Consider the following 17,043-nt stretch of genomic DNA (forward strand, 5'->3'; position numbering starts at 1 on the left):
GTACTAAGTAGAACTATGAGACTTTGTACACTGAGCAGGATGGTACTCCACTGGAGGGTTTTACATGGAGGAATGACATGACTTGCTTATGTTGTAAACACTATGGCTGCTGGGTTAGGACAGACTAAAGAAAGTCAAGGAAAGTAAGACCAGGTAGGAGTTGACTATCATAATCCATGCAAGAAATTGTGATGGCCAGAGCCAGAGTGGTAGGAGTCAAGATGGCAGGAAGTGTTGGAATTCTGGCTATACTTTAAGGTGGAATCTATAGGATTTGTTCACTCCTGCTTGTGGATGTGTCTTATGACGTAACTATAAACCATTCATGATCTGGCCTCTGTTCACGTCTGCAGCCTCATCTTTCACTTCTCCCCTGCCTGGCTCCTATACCATGGCCACTTTCAACCATATGCAATTCCCTCAATATGTCTTACATACTAATGCATTTGTGTCTTTGCCCATATAGCACCCTTTCCCTGGAAAAACCCCTATTCTTCCTTCTTCTTACCTTGAAGCAGTCCTACTCATCCTTAAGACTTCAACCAGCCTTTAACTTTTTATAGTTTTCCTGCCTCAGCCCAGGTGAGATGGGTAAGTCTAGTTAGGTTAGATTTCCTCCTCTGTGTTCCCTTCATTTTATGCTTTCCTTTACCACAGCGCTCCTCACACTGTTTTGAAATTATGTGTGTATTTAGCTGTCTTTGGCATTAGACTGCAAGAAACAGGAAGACCTGGACTATGTCTATTCTCTCTATCCTGAATACCTAAGTAGAGTTCATGATGCATAGTCAATTCTCAATTAATATTTACCAAAAAATGAATGACAAATAGGATGTATACACTCTTCTGAATGGCAACTATAGACTCTTAATTAGTCATAGCAAAACAATTAAAACATTATTTGTTAATTGGCAGGAATGTGAATCACCTGGGCAGAGGGGGGAGGGGAGGTGGACAACAGCTGGAAATATTACATAGTTTCAAGCCCTATTTAGACTAAATCACTCAAAACCATATTAGAGGTACCAACATGGTAATTAACAGAGAGGACCCCCAAATCTTGGCATCAAAGAAACTGTAATAACCTAAGGCTAGATTAATGGGTCAAAAGAGTAGTTGTTGCAGACAAAGTCACATAGGCTACCATGAGCCAATCCTATGCTTTCTTGCTCTATTTGAAAAAAAACAAAAGTTTGAATTAGATGTCCTGGAGACTAACAAAAAGGGACCACATAATACCAAAGAGGGTGAAATGGGGATTGTAGACAGTAGAATGAATACAAAGGAAGCTATGCAAAACCACCAAAATAAATAAAAGTTCTGGGAGAAAACAATTATAGATAATAATTACTGTGTGCCTTGACATAATTATCCTCAAAAAGTCTTCCTTTCCCTCAACCATGCTGAGAGTTCTTGATACTCTTAAGAGAAAGGGAAAATAATCAACATGACCTGAAGGCCCTGCCAGGTCTGCTTCTGTGTGGTTCCTTCTCCATCCTCAACCCTCCCACTCTCACTGTAGCCTCACTGGATTATGTCAGGCCTTCATTCTTGTCAGTCTACTTTCTCTTGTAAGGCCTGTGCATACAAAGTGATTCCTGTGCTTGAATAGAATACTCTTCCCACCCAGCCTCACCTAGCTAATTCCTACTAATGCTTGAACCTCAGTGTAAGAGCCACCACAGTTCCTAAAGGGGGCCACACCCTCTCTTGTAGACTCTTAAAGCATCATCACCTCTCCTTCACAGCACTAGCCACATTTGCATTGTCACATTTTGCATGATCATTTGAATAATACCTATCATCCTCATGGACCAGAAGCTCTGTGAGGACAGGGACCACGTGTGTTTTTGTTCACCACCACTGAAACCCCAGAACCTGGTGCAGTGCCCATCATAGAGTAAACACGCTAGATAAACGTTTGTTGGATAAATGAATGAATGTTAATTAATTCATTCAATGACACTATGCTAGATCCTGGAAGTAAAATCACAGATAATATACGATTTTTGCCCTCAAGTGGTTTACAATGTAGTGCTAGAGCTGAACAAATCAAGAGGTATTTGCAATATAACAATGTTCTATAGTTGGAGTGAGCTTGGAGTGTTATGGGAGCATCCAGAAAGGGTACTAAGCCCAAAGTCAAAGACATTTTGCATAGGAGGTGGTATTTAAGCTGAGTCCTAAAATGTGAGCCATAATCAGCTGTGGCAAGATATGGGGAAGCAGGAGAAAAAACTAGACAAATAAGCTGACATTTTGAGAAAATGAAATAGATTTGGTGCATAGGAGGAGATGGGAGAGGTTAAGAAATAAGGCTCCAGAAGTTAAAAACGTTGATGTTTTGCTAACACTTTGGAATTCTTATCATAAGAGCAGTGTGAAACCATTAGAAGTTTTTAAGCAGGCAAGTGATATGATCAGATTTCTGTTTAGAAGGATGGCTCTCTTGTTTTGTAGAGGACATACTGGAAGTGGTCAAGATTGGAGGCAGAGATACAGACATGACAGCACAGTCCAGGTCCGAGATGACACAGGTCCAACTAAAGTAATAGGACAGGTGGGAGAGATTTTAAGGAGACAGAGACCAAAGAGGAAAAAGCAATGTATTCTGCCAAATTTTAATGTTCGAGGCTTACAATGTCTAGCCAGTACAGCGTCTTACATACAGTAAACACTGGAGACATAACTGTTGACCAGAATGCTAAAAGCTATGCTAAAAAATTCATGGTGCCCCAACTATTGGCATAAAGACCCAGAACCCAAATGGTTCTGTTAGAGAAGTTGTTCCTGCAAAACAAACCTATCCATGTGACAACAAGCCAACTCTAAGATGTCTCTTTTAGCCAAAGGTATCTGAATAACTAGATTTGAATGGAATGAAAATAATATAAAAATACTGGAACTTTTTTTTAATGTTTATTTATTTATTTTGAGAGTGAGAGCAGGGGAAGGGCAGACAGAGAGGGAGAGAGAGAGATTCCCAAGCAGGCTCCATGCTGCCAGTGCAGAGCCTGACACGGGGCTCCATCACATGAGCCATGAGATCATGGCCTGAGCCTAAATCAAGAGGCAGACACTTAACCGGCTGAGCCACCCAGGCACCCCTCAAATACTGGAGCTTTTAGTAGAAGTAGTACTGTAAGAAATATAGAAAACTTTTAATAGAAATAGTACTGTACAAAATATACAAATGTTTCAAAAATAGCATGTGAATTGTTCTTACCCCTTGCCTTTTGCAGATTTTCATAATCTCCTACTTGGATTATACAGAGGCCTCCTAACCACTCCTCTCTGGCACCTTAATGCTCCTAGAGACAGTGTTTAAGTGCGGTGCTGGTGCCATTCATCCAGGCTGGAATGTTGAGGGAGCAGGGAAGGTCAGTAGCAGATGAGCGAGTCAGATAGGACAGATTATCAGCCACGACAGGCACCTGGCTCCCCACGCTGAGGCTTTGCATCTGATACGATGATGGGAGCCCTCAAAGAGTCCTGAAACTTCATCATACCTTAAATGAGCCTTGCACATTCTGCAACACTTTTCAAACTGGTACTCTAAGTCTTGCTATTTGGTTAAATCCGTTCTCTTTTCAAGGTCCAGCTCAAATTCTTCTGCTTCCCTCTCATCCCTCAGCAATCCTTGGTCCTCGATGCCGCTCCCGCCATAGAAGTCCCTGCTTCACTCCTGTCCCTCACAACCCACTCTCCTCTTTAAAATTTCAATTATTATACCGTACTTCCCTGCTCAAAACTCTCCAGTGGCTTCCTGTTTCCACTTAAAATAAAACACAGTAAAATCATCTATAAGGTTCTATATCAGTGTTTCTTCCCGGAATGATTTTATCCCCCAGGGAACACTTGTCAATGTCTAGAAACATTTTTGTTTGTCACAACTTAGGAGGAAAGGGTGAAACTGGCATCTAGTGGATGCCAGTACATAGCACAGCCATCACCTTTGAGAACCCTTGCTCTACATGATCTGTTCCTACTCCCTTTGACCTCATCATGAATCACTAATTCCCCCATGTTCCAGTCACACTGGTCTGTTATCCATTCTTCAACATACTAAGGTTCTTTCTACCCTGGGGCCTTTGCATTTGCTCATATCTTTGCTTGGAAAACTGTTATTTAATAAACATTCATGGGGTGCCTGGGTAAAGTCGGTTAAGCATCCACCTCTTGATTTCAGCTCAGGTCATGAGCTCATGGGTTGTGAGATCGAGCCCTGCATTGGGCTCTGCACTGATAGCGTGGAGCCTGCTTGGGATTCTCCCTCTGCCCCCCTCTCTGTCCCTCTCCTGTTCATGCTCTCTCTTTCAAGTTAAATAAACATTAAAAAAACAAGCAAACATTCATTAACGCCTACACTATGTTAGGGCTTGTGTTAGATAAAATAATAAGTACAATAGAACATGTGCCCTTAAGGGGTTTATAGATTATTAGTTGAAGCCAGATGTGGAGGCAAATAATTTATTGTATGTGTAAGATACAAGGCACAAAGAAAGGCAAGTCAATCCCAACCTTGGTGGTGGAGATAAGTGGTGAATAGGAAAAATCCACTAAACTCCTTCAGGGCAGAGACCATAAATTAGAACAATTCTTATCTTTAACATCGAACACAAATGTTCCATACATAGCAAGGACTCAAAAAATGCTCAAAAGGCTAAGTATGCCATTTAAAGTTTAAAAAAGTCCTGTCTTGGAGCATTTGGGTGGCTCAGTCAGTTAAGCATTTGACCCTGGCTCAGGTAATGATCTCACATTTCATTAGTTGGAGCCCCGCATCAGGCTTTGTGATGACAGCTCAGAGCCTAGAGCCTGCTTCAGATTCTGTGTCTTCCTCTCTCTCTGCCCCTTTCCTGCTCCCTCTCTCTCTCTCTCTCTCAAAAATAAACATTAAAAAAATTTTTTAAATAAAAAAGTCCTGTCTTCGTGAATAGAAATCCAAAGGATGTTCTACTTTCTAAAACTAGAGATTATTTTAAGTAGCGGGGTAGGAAGTGAAACTTTACTTCCTTTTGATATCATATATACTTTGCTAATACAGAACAAAAGTCATTTAGGAATAATCCACAGAAATCAAAATCTAGGAGAGAAAAAGACTAGTCTGACCGTCTGGTAAGTAAGATGATAATAAAGGATCAGGAGCAATATGCACATGCACAGACACAGAATAAACATCCATGCTAGGAGCCCCCCATAATCCAGACAATAAGCTGGTTTATGGGGCCACCAAGAATCATGACTTAGTTCCTCCCCCTAAGAAGCTCACAATCAGATGAGGGGACTCAGATTTGTACACAAATTACAAAGCACTCTAGACAGAGATTCAGAGAGGTTTAAAAAGGACACCGCCAAGTACAGAGGATAAACTAGAGGATAAACTGTTTAACAATTTCTAGAGTGAACACACAGAAACTTCCTGCAATGATGACATCTAAAAACAGGGCTTTGAGTAATACGAGCACTCACTATGAGAACCAGAGATAGGTTGGCATGTTTTCAGCTATCAGCTGTCTCACACAGTGCAACAACTCTGAGAACCATGTGGCCCAAGATAACCACATTCTTCAATATGTACTTACTGAGCCTACCATATGGAAATCATTGTGACGGGCCACATGAGAGCTGGAGAGAGGACTAAAACATGCCCTTGCCTTGAAAACATTTGGTCCAGAAAAGGGAGAAGGTAATTATACCACACAACTCCCATTCAAGATATTATGTGACCGGTGCCACAGAGTAATACACATACAGTAAGGGCAAAAACAAGAGCAACAGAAATTACATTAGGAGTGAAAGCTACACTGACAAGTTTATATCTGGAGGATTTTAAAAGATGGGAAGGATTTTGGTAAGTGGCAATCATTGAGGAATAGAGAGAAGAGCTGGAACAACTGGCAGAAGATGCTGCCAGATTTGAGGAGAAACCAATAAGCCATTTGATCTGAGCATCATATAGTATGGGGAGAGCATCATTCTAAATTTAGGCTGAGAACATATCACAGAGAGACTTAAATCCGAGGCTAATGGGATGCTAAAGGCAAATGGAATTTCTTCAAGGGGCAAATGTCCAGAAGGCCAAGGTTGTAAAGGATTAGAAAGATAGGACTGACTTATAAGAACAATACTTTTAAAAAATTACTGCTTTTGAAATGAAGCAAGGGAAACTAATTATTAACTCATGGCTAAACAGTTAGAATAGTCTAGACATGAAATGAAAGGACTGGATCTAAGGTTATGATAACAGGAATAGAAAGGAAAAATAAAACAGGGAAAATTTTGGAGTTATCCAAGAAAACAACCTCAAATTTAGGGTTTTATCATAGGGGGTACCAGAAAATTTATTGATCTACCAACTTATCTCTATTTCTAGATACCTATCCTACATTATTTCTGCTTCCCACACACTTAAAATCATTTTCCTTGCAGTCTAAAGCTCAGACTTTTTTCCTGCCTCTGCAGTGACTCAGGAAATAACCTTGGAGAAGTCATGACCTTGCTGAACCTGGTTTGCTTTTGAGTGCTCTGCAGGGATAATGTGGGACATAACTAACCAAAATGATGGCCAAGAAAAGCCAAGTGTCTTGGCGTTCCTACATCAATACAGAGCTGTTCAGCAGAGTGGAAAGGTGGATCCCATCCCAACAGAGCAGTCAGCCAGCCAGGGCCACTTGACATTGAGCCAAAGCAAATGCCACCCAAAAACATGCTGCTTTTAGTATTATAATGCCTCCATCCCTCTCACTGTTTCAGGTTTCTTTTCACTCAATTTCATAGCACTCAAGGCCCTTTAATTTTAGGTAGGATCTCCAATTTTCACATTCCACAGGCATATTTCCTAACAAAATGTAAACAAAACAATATCCAGAGTGAAAAGTCTTTCATCCATGATGTCTCTCCACTGGTATCATTAGATTTGTGTCAAAAGACTGGCACTTCCTCTGTAACTACTGTCGTTCAAAGAAGTGATTTCAAATAAGTGATTCTTAAAGTGATGAAAACTTATTTTTTATATACTCAATTCCTATTTTAAGAGGTAAATTCTAATATGTCTTGATAGTCCAATGTTTCCTACAGGGAACATGATAATTTTTTAAATTCTATATTTTATCAGGGGCATCTGGCTGGCTCAGTTGGTGGAACATGCAACTCTTGATCTTAGGGTTGTAAATTTGAGCCCCACGTTGGGTGTAGAGATTACTTAAAAATAAAATCTTTAAAAAGTTCTATCCTATTAATCCTAAATTTGCTAAACTTGAAATTCTGAATTTTACTAAAAGGAAAACTTCATGAGCAAAAGTGAATAGGCATTTACCTCCAAAGACACATAGCAAATCTTGCCAATTATATATCAAAATTAAGAATGTGCTTCCTAACTTTTTTCAGAATAAAATATATTAGTTATCATCCATTTCTAGCCTTTAAAACTAAATCAACACTGAAACTGCTCCCAGTAGAAGACATCTAAAAATGCTCACAAAATACAGAAAATATCTTTTAGAAATCATCCTTATCTGCCAGAAAGTAAAAGAAACATTTGCAGACAAAAAAACAATGGCAACAAGAAAGAGTAAATCTACAAGGTTAGTAAACCCTGGAGGCTTGGGCCCACCCTGAGAGACTATGTCAAATCCTGGGGCTTTCAGGCCTGGATTCAGAATGACCATCTGAACTCTGGTCTGGGAGACAAACTCCCAAGATCTTGGGGAAAGTCTACAAATGAAAGACATCCCCTGAAATAAAATTAGGATGCTCTAAATACAGCATACTCAGTTGGTCACCTAGGAAATAAAATACCCTACAGAGAAAGACACTGGGGATATATATGCCTTTCTTGGTCATCCTACTAGATATAAAGCCATAAGAAAAAAAACAAAAAAAAAAGAATCTTGAAAGATATTTCTAACTATAAACGTATAATTAGGTTTGAAGAAACTCTTAAGCCAAAAACACAGAGTAAAGTGGTCCTGGCCTTCTATGAATGTCTTGCCACCCTACCCTCAAAAACATACAAAAAGAGGGGCGCCTGGGTGGCGCAGTCGGTTAAGCGTCCGACTTCAGCCAGGTCACGATCTCGCGGTCCGTGAGTTCGAGCCCCGCGTCGGGCTCTGGGCTGATGGCTCAGAGCCTGGAGCCTGTTTCTGATTCTGTGTCTCCCTCTCTCTCTGCCCCTCCCTCGTTCATGCTCTGTCTCTCTCTCTGTCCCAAAAATAAATAAACGTTGAAAAAAAAATTAAAAAAAAAAAACATACAAAAAGATATAGATATAAAAGGTCAAAACTATACTTCATCAAGCTTCTGAATCCAATGACCAATTATTTTATTCTTTTTTAAAAAAGTTTACTTATTTGGGGGTGGGGGGAGGTGTGTAGAGAGAGAGAATCCCAAGCAGGCTCCATGCTAGCAGCACGGAGCCTGATGTGGGGCTTGATCTCACAAACCATGAGATCATGACCTGAGCCCAAATCAGGAGTTGAACACTTAACCAACTGAGCCACCCAGGTACTCCCCAATGACCAATTTAAAAGAAATACAGAAGAAAAAGCACATACTAAATGACAAAACAGGGAAGTAAGCACCATGATCTAGACTAAGGCAAATTCTGCAGTACAAATGTGGCAGATATTATTTTCTGAAAATGACTGGAAAAATATGCTCCTATCCTGCATATTTTTCTACAATGTAAAATTGTTATTCCTCCAACAAACAATGAAGCCCTTCCTTATCCCATTAAATGGACTAGTTTAATCAATCAACTGTAGCAAAATAAAATATAAAGCTATGCCAGTGGTGGGTGTAACCAAGAAATGGCCTTGCATCTTCCACTCATAATTCTTGGAAGTCAGCTTCCATGTATCAAGTACATAACAAGATAGCCATGCTGCAAGAAGCCTAACCCACACAGAAAGGCTCTGAAGGATGACATGCCATGTGGAGAAAGAGAAGACAGAGAAACAGACAGACACACCAAGGAACACCAAGGTAATAGGCATGTGAGACATGTGAGTGAGTGAAGAATCCATCCTGAACAATCAACGCAGTCAACCCTTCAAATGTCACTAACTGCAAAGGCAGGAGAGACCTCAAGCAAGGACACAAGACTGGACATGAGTCAATAATTGCTAGAACTGGGTGATAAACCTCTGGAGTTATACCATCTGTCTACTTTTATATATGTTGAAAACCTTCTATAATAAAATATGTTTTATGGGAATAAATAAAAGTAAAGAGTTCCTGGGTTGGTTGGACTCTCCTATACCTCCCAGAAGCAAATAAAATCTTCTCTGGAAGGCTTTGAAGTACTTGCATGGGAAGATTAGCTTATAACTGTTTCTTTACCAAAAAAAAAAAAAAAAAAAAAAAAAGACAATGAGAAGGCACACCGGAAGTAAGAGAGGAAAAAAAACAAAGTTCAAAATCAAATCTGCAAAGACAGCAAATGTACAAAATAATAAAAGACTTTATTGAAAAATAATAAAGAAGTTAAGAACTATCAAAGCTGGATAGAAAGATTTGGAAAATAACAGAACAGAACTTCTAAATACAAAAAAAAAAAAAACTATAATTCTTGAAAGGAAAAATTCAGTGGCTGGTTTGCTGACAGAATAGAACCAACAGAAGAAATAATTTAATAAAGAGAAAGAACTGAAGAAATTACCCCAAAATAACACAGAGACCAAAAGATAGGAAATGTAAAATAAAAACAAAAATAAAAAACCCCAAACCAAAAACAGATTAGTAGAAGTAGAGCACAAGATGGAGATATATGACAAAATTCTACTTGGAATTCCAAAAGGATGTATTAGAGATTGAAAGAGTCAGACTTACAGGATTCTACAAGTGATAAAAGACAGGAAGATTCAATAATCTAATAATTAATAAAAGACTGGAAACCCAATTTTCCAATACACAATAAAAAGAGATCTACGCTGACACAAGTTATAGTGAAACTCCAGAATAAAGACAAAAGAGAAGATGATAAAAGCATCCAAAAGACAAGAGTGATTACTTACCAAGCAATGAAAAGTGTATTGACAGTTCACTTTTATGAAAGTCAGAAATGGAAAATAGCTTCTACATGCTGGAAGAAAGAGCTTTTAACCTACAGTATATATCCAGAGAAACCATCTTACGAGAATGGAAGTGAGACAAACACATTTTCAGATGAACATAAATGAGGGTTTATCACACAAAGATCACCCCAGAAAAAATTTCAATAGTCTAGTAAATAAGTACTGTTTAGAGGAAATAATTCAGTCCAAAGAAAACTCTTCCAAAATGGAAGATCTGAAATGCAAAAAAAAAAAAAAAAAAAAAAAGCAAAGAAAAGAGTAAATTTGCATATAATTCTAAAAATACTGACCATGTCTAATTAGATTTTAAAATCCAGATAGCAATCAAATCTAGGTAATAAGAACACAGGACTCAGGAAAGAAGATCAACATTAAAGCATTCTTTAGCCATTAGCAGTTTTCACCAGAAGGATAAACACACTGAATACCTTCAGAACTTAAATATGCACATTAAAATATACAACATAATCACTATAAGAAAAGATAAAGTGTATAACTTTCAAACTAACACAAAAAAAAATTAGAATGAAGACAATAAAAAAATAAAACTGTATCAACCTAAAAGAGGGCAAGAAAGGAGAATAAAAAAGAAAGAACAGTGAGGCAAATAGAGTGTTAGGGAAGTAGAAAGCAAAAATAATGTGGTAAAAATGAATCCAAATCTATTAGTCATCACTATCTATTTAAATGGATTCAATATTTTAGTTAGGAGAAAAGACTGTAAAAATGGATCCTATGTGTTATTTACAAAGAGACACAAGACACAAGGTGTATTGTAAATAAAAGACTGGAAAAATACATATCAGGGAAGTGAAAATTAAGTTACCAAACCTTTATTAGTACAAAATAAAATAAGCTTTAAGGCCAAAAGCATTGTTAGAAACAAAGAGAGGCACATAAAAAGTTCAATTCACTGAAAAGATAAAATAGATACAAATGTGGATGTACTTAACAACATGGCTTTAAAACAAATAAAGCAAATATTAACAGAAAACAATATGTACAAAAACTCCAATGTAATAAACTGCTTCTTTGAAAAAGGCTATAAAATTAACAAACCTCAGGCTAAATCATCAAGGAAAATAAAAAGCACAAATCAGGGGTGCCTGTGTGGCTCAGTCAGTTAAGTGTCCAACTTTGGCTCAGGTCATGATCTCACGGTTCGTGGGTTCGAGCCAGATTGGGCTCTGTGCTGACAGCTCAGAGCCTGGAGCCTGCTACGGATTCTGTGTCTCCCTCTCTCTCTCTGCCCCTTCCCAGCTCACACTCTGTCTCCTTCTCTTGAAAAATAAATAAACGTCAAAAATAAATAAATAAATAAATAAATAGATAGATAGATAGATAGATAGTTTTAAAAAGCACAAATCAATGACATTAGGAATTTAAAGATTTTTTTTTTCAACATTTATTTATTTTTGGGACAGAGAGAGACAGAGCATGAACGGGGGAGGGGCAGAGAGAGAGGGAGACACAGAATCGGAAACAGGCTCCAGGCTCTGAGCCATCAGCCCAGAGCCCGATGCGGGGCTCGAACTCACGGACCGCGAGATCGTCACCTGGCTGAAGTTGGACGCTTAACTGACTGCGCCACCCAGGGGCCCCAGGAATTTAAAGGGAAAAGTAACATTCAGATTAGAAAAAAAAGATATTACTATAAACAACATATCAACAAATTTGAAAATATTGGGGAAATGGAACAAAATATAGAAAAATATAAGTTACCAAAATAGAAAAATAGAAATTATGAATATTTTGCAACCATTAGAACATTTTGATCATCAGTTTTATAAGTTCCACATAGAAACTACTCAGCCCATATAGTTTTACAAGCATGTTTGATTATTCAAAAAAAAGATCATTGGCATATTACACACAATAAAGAGAGTATTATATTCTATTTCAGAGAATGGAATGGAAATGGAATAGGAGGAGAAACACTCCCCAGCTCTTTTATAAGGATAACGTATTCCTGATACCAAAATCAGACAGGGACACTATGAGAAAGAAAACTTGCAGGCCAATTTTACTCTTAAACAGAAGCAAAAATCCAAAATATAGACATATATATTATACTATAATAGATAATATATATTATACTATATATATATATTATACATTATACTATATATTATATGTTATATATCATTATAATTTATATATAAATATGAAAACTATGTATTAACCCTACCAGGTTGCAAGGTTGGTAAAATGACAGAAAATCTATTACTGTCACTCACCAAGTCAACAGATCAAAAACAAACAAACATGTTTTTATCTCAATAGCTTCAAAAAGAGTATTTGTCACTGTCTTCATTAAGGACAGTTACCACATTAAAATCAGATGAAGGATGACAGTGGCTGAATGGTAAACAGCTTATCCTGCCCTCTTCAGTGGTGAAGGAAATATGATTTCAAACAACTTTTTCAGATTGAAATGAGATCTATCCTAAAGTATTCTATTGAGGAGATGTGTCAACACAAAGTGGTCTGTGACTTTGCCAAGTCAGAAAGAATATTAGCTGTAATATAACTCTCAATAAAACTGTATTGGTTTTGAATAAATTAGTATTTCCTAGTACTATAAAGAAGGTGGAAGGCAATGATAACCATTACTACAAGCATTTACCTTAAGTTTATGCTCTTTCCTGTTCACAATCACAGCTGTGATTTGCTGGTCCATGAAAATCAGAATGGTGACCAACAAAGCAGGGATCGCAGCTGCAAGGTACACCCACCAGGGGTTTCCTCCAAATGGTGGGACAAACCAACCTCGGTTTGGACTTGTTGGCTTGAAGAAGAAGGAGAACATTTTCAAAACGATATTAATACATACTGTTTGGTGAAAAATCAATGGGAGAGATACACTTTGATTTCTGGAGAGCCAACATTTCAAAATCAGAAACCGTTTTACTGATAGGTTCAACAAAGATTAGTCACCAATAATTTCCTAAAGGTGATTATTTTTAAGGCAGTTTTTTAAATGAAGGAGACTAAGACTATAGGTTGAAGGAAAACAAGTACATGCCATTTTGTGTATTTAGGATGATCTAAGGTAAGGACTCAAGATGGAAGAATGTGACTTAAGTTTAAAGAGCAGCCATTAAAAAAACCCAAATGTAATAGTCAGTAAAGACAGACAAGAAATTTGAATGAATTTTGTTCATGAATTTTAGCAATTATACCCAAGTTATTTCTACTACTGACAAATTGTAATAGTTTCACATCATATTATATAGAAAAGGTACAAATATTTTTTTTTTATTTTATAATAGAACTTGTTTAATACTCTGGTCTTTCTTATACATATGAACAGTGACCCAGAATAACTGGTTAAATCCTCAGAAATGTTACCAAAAATGAAAAAGATGATCATTTTTCCACTTCTCCTGGAATATTTTTCTATCCTCTTCCTAACATTAAATAATGCAAATAAACTAAAACAGAATCCTATAAATTCTTTTCTCTATGTTTATTATCAAGAAAGTCTCACTTCTCTGAAGATATTTGTCTTCCGTCTCCCTTTGCTCATAACTACATCACTGAATCCATCCACATTTTATTCCTTTACCAGGTTGTGAGCTTGGAAGGAGGGAACAACTTTCTCTTGTTCATCAGTACATTTCATATCCCCTGGAAAGGGCCTGACTCAAAGCAAACATTCAATAAATACTGACTTAAATGAACTAATCACTGAATGATTGAAAACTTATGTTTGCAAATGAATATGAGATGGCACAGATAATGCAACAAACATTCTGTTTGCTGTACCATATGGTCTCAGGGATGGAGAGAGAGGCTAGGAGTGCTCCATAAAACAGGTGAAAGACATAATGAAAAATTAGAAAGGGATATATAAGAATGACTGAAATGTAAACTTTACCCATTAGGCCTGCACATACCAACAGATTTATAAAGTGAATAATTCTTATATCTTCTTTGTAATAATTAAAAAATTTTTTTTTAATATTTTGTCATTTTGGGGGCAGGGAGAGACAGAGTGTGAGCAGGGGAGGGGCAGAGAGAGAGGGAGACACAGAATCTGAAGCAGGCTCCAGGCTGTCGGCACAGAGCCTGACGCAGGGCTCGAACTCACAAACCGTGTGATCATGACCTGAGCCGAAGTCGGTCGCTCAACCGACTGAGCCACCCAGCCACCCCCTCTTTGTAATAATTAAAATGTACATTATATATAGACATATGTATATATGGCAGGTAGTTTTGTAGCAGGAAAAGAGTAATAACATAATCTTAGGCATTTTCCTTGCTCTTTCTGAGCTCCGATATCAACTTCATAAAATCAGGATGATGATAGTTGCATTACATCTTAGAATTATTATATGGACCAAGAAGGGGATTAGTTGCATGAAAATACTTCAGCTCATTTTAAATACTCTAAAAATATAAAGCAGAGTGTATTTTTCAATAAAACTCAATACAATGTGAACCCTGCATTTAATCGTAATCAGGCAGTCAACTTTAGTGAAGGAATAGACAAAGAATATGTATGCATCTAGCAAAAGACCATTTCTGAAATAATGATAATCCTACAAAACCAACTCAAAAATATATGACGAACTAGATAGGGGAGAGGAAAGAAATCCATAGCGTTCTACGAATGACCAAAAGCAGAAGTTCACCTACCTTGAACTCACTTGGCACAATTAGTTTTGGAGTATCCACACCCACCAGGGCATCTATTACACAAAAGATCAGAATGGACAAGATAATGGCGAAGTCACTGATCAGTTTTCTTGCCTGAAAAAAATTAAAAAGAAACCAAGGAATGTTTAGTGCTGGATTAATATATTTGCCTGTGTTGGAAATGAACAAAGAATTCTGTCTTTATAGTAACAGCTTCACCAGCAAATTAAAGGAGGTGTCACACTATAGAGAGACTATTTCTCAAATTGTTTTTGCATTGCTTTCTCATCTAGCCAGAAATAATCGAATCCCACAGAAGAAATCAGTGTGTGTGTGTGTGTGTGTGTGTGTGTGTGTGTGTGTGTGTGTGTGTATTGGGGGGGGAGGTTGGTGTTTGTGAGCTTATGCATGCATGCGCAGGCTGGGGAGAGAAGTCACAAATAATATATTCCTGAAATACTGTGCAAACATTCTTGCTGTATGCAGCATAAAGCATACCTAGATAAGGTTGAAATCTCAAGGCATATTGTAAAAACCTACACAAAAATACAGAATTCTATTTATAATTTGGGAATAGCATTGTGTGCATACAGCAACATAATTCCATAAGTTAACCTGAAAACACTGAGAATCCAGCAGGAAAGGGGTTACAAGTTCTAGGTGACTCAGTGTACTCAAGACCTCAGGGAAACATGATGTGATGGAAGATGAAGATTTGAGGACATCCCCAACTTTGTCAAAGAAAATGTTTTTCACTATAAGTTAGTGCTTAAAATGTCTGTATGTGGGGCATCTCTTCTCTACCACTTTTTAAATGTGGTTGCCATTAGCTGACAAACTTGGAGCTTCCTAAATATCTGCCTCTGGTCAGGACAAGGGCTGAGGTTTATGGGATGTAGAAAACCTTTCCCTTGTATGGCTGCAGAATGGTCATTTCTGAGTCAGTAGGGAAGCATGGGATGTCTGGTGGCACTGACAATGGCCCGGGAGCATTACTAAGAACACAGGCACCTGAGTTTCCCCTAAGGTTTATACACATGGTGGCATGTAATCTGATCATTCGACAAGAATTTACTCACTAGCTTACACTCTAATCGGGTGTTAAGGATACCACAGTGAGCAAAATAGACGCAATCCATGTCTTCACACAGGGAACATACCCAAGGAAGCCTGCTCCGAAACAAATCAGGGTTGATTCAGTGGTTGTCAAGTTACCTCAGGGTGAGCAGTCAATGTTCTGGTATTGTCAGATGAAGAGAGATCAGGGAGGGACCGACTGGCTGCACAGTTCTCAGGACAGGGAATCTTTTGAAAGAGTAGTGGGACTCCTGCAGTCAGATGTTCAGTAGGAATGGAACTGAGAAATGGAAGTACTTGGCAAGGTGGGTATGCCAAAGGCCACAGTAGTGCTCTCTTCTTGACCACTGCCTGGTGCCAGGAGCCTTGGGTCCTAACTAGCAGCAGGACTAAAGATGGCCTATTTGCTGTGAATTCATTTCCTTTTGAAGGGCTGGATTTTGCTAGGTTTAGCTCGCTTAAGAACTACACACAAAAAAAGGCAGAAAGTCAGCTATGGGATGTGTTAACTTGCCAGTTAACACCAATCATACAGTAATGTCAAGCACAAATAAATGGCAGGGGTCAATCTGGGGAGGAAAATATAGGGCAGCAGTTAGGAGCACAATTTCTGAAGTCAGATGACCTGGGTTGGAATGCTAGCACCATTATTTCCTCTCTGTAAATATATATCCTTTCTTAGCTTCAATTACTCCATCTGCAAAATGTAGCCAAAATAATCCCTACAAACTTCACCAGTTTGTTATAAGAATTAAATAAGACAAGCCATGAAAGTTTTTATCATAACATCTGGAACATAATAGATTCGCCTAATACATGTTAACTATTGTTATTTCAAGTTCCATGAGGTCTCTTTGGCTGCAGAAACCACTGGAATAACTAAATAATCTACCATCAGGAGGTCTTAAGAAGGAATTATCAATTCCAAGAAACAAGACATGATATGGAAGCCCAGTAATAATATGGAACTGCCACTCAACAAATTTTGGTTGGAAGTATTTGGAATCCCTGCAGAAAAAGGATGTTTCCCAGGGCTCAGTACTGGAGGAAACTCCCATTTCTTAAGCTTTGTAGAAGTAAGTGTTGGCAAAGGCAATTCAAGATGGCCTGGCAAAGATGGTCATGTGAAGCATGCTTAGGAACTATTAAGATGTTATAATAGCTCTCTGGTCCAGTAGGTCATAAATCACTGGAAGACCAGAGGTCTTTTTGCAAAGGCAAAAAGAAGTTCTCTTTTTTTACCACCCTC

General features: G+C 38.1%; 1 protein-coding gene across 8 annotated transcripts in view; it reads right to left on the reverse strand.

Annotated features, from left to right (window-relative positions):
- The window catches only part of SLC4A4 (solute carrier family 4 member 4), a 345,028-nt gene that overhangs the window by 23,589 nt on the left and 304,396 nt on the right, over positions 1 to 17,043 (reverse strand). For all 8 annotated transcript variants that reach the window (XM_045473804.1, XM_045473800.1, XM_045473803.1 and 5 more), the window contains 2 exons: positions 14,718 to 14,831; positions 12,703 to 12,864 (listed from right to left, as the gene is read on the reverse strand). In XM_045473804.1, coding sequence (XP_045329760.1) covers positions 12,703 to 12,864; positions 14,718 to 14,831 — 276 coding nt within the window. The remainder of the gene's footprint in view (positions 1 to 12,702; positions 12,865 to 14,717; positions 14,832 to 17,043) is intronic.

This window comes from Leopardus geoffroyi, chromosome B1 (assembly GCF_018350155.1).
Source record: "Leopardus geoffroyi isolate Oge1 chromosome B1, O.geoffroyi_Oge1_pat1.0, whole genome shotgun sequence".
Lineage (NCBI taxonomy): Eukaryota > Metazoa > Chordata > Mammalia > Carnivora > Felidae > Leopardus > Leopardus geoffroyi.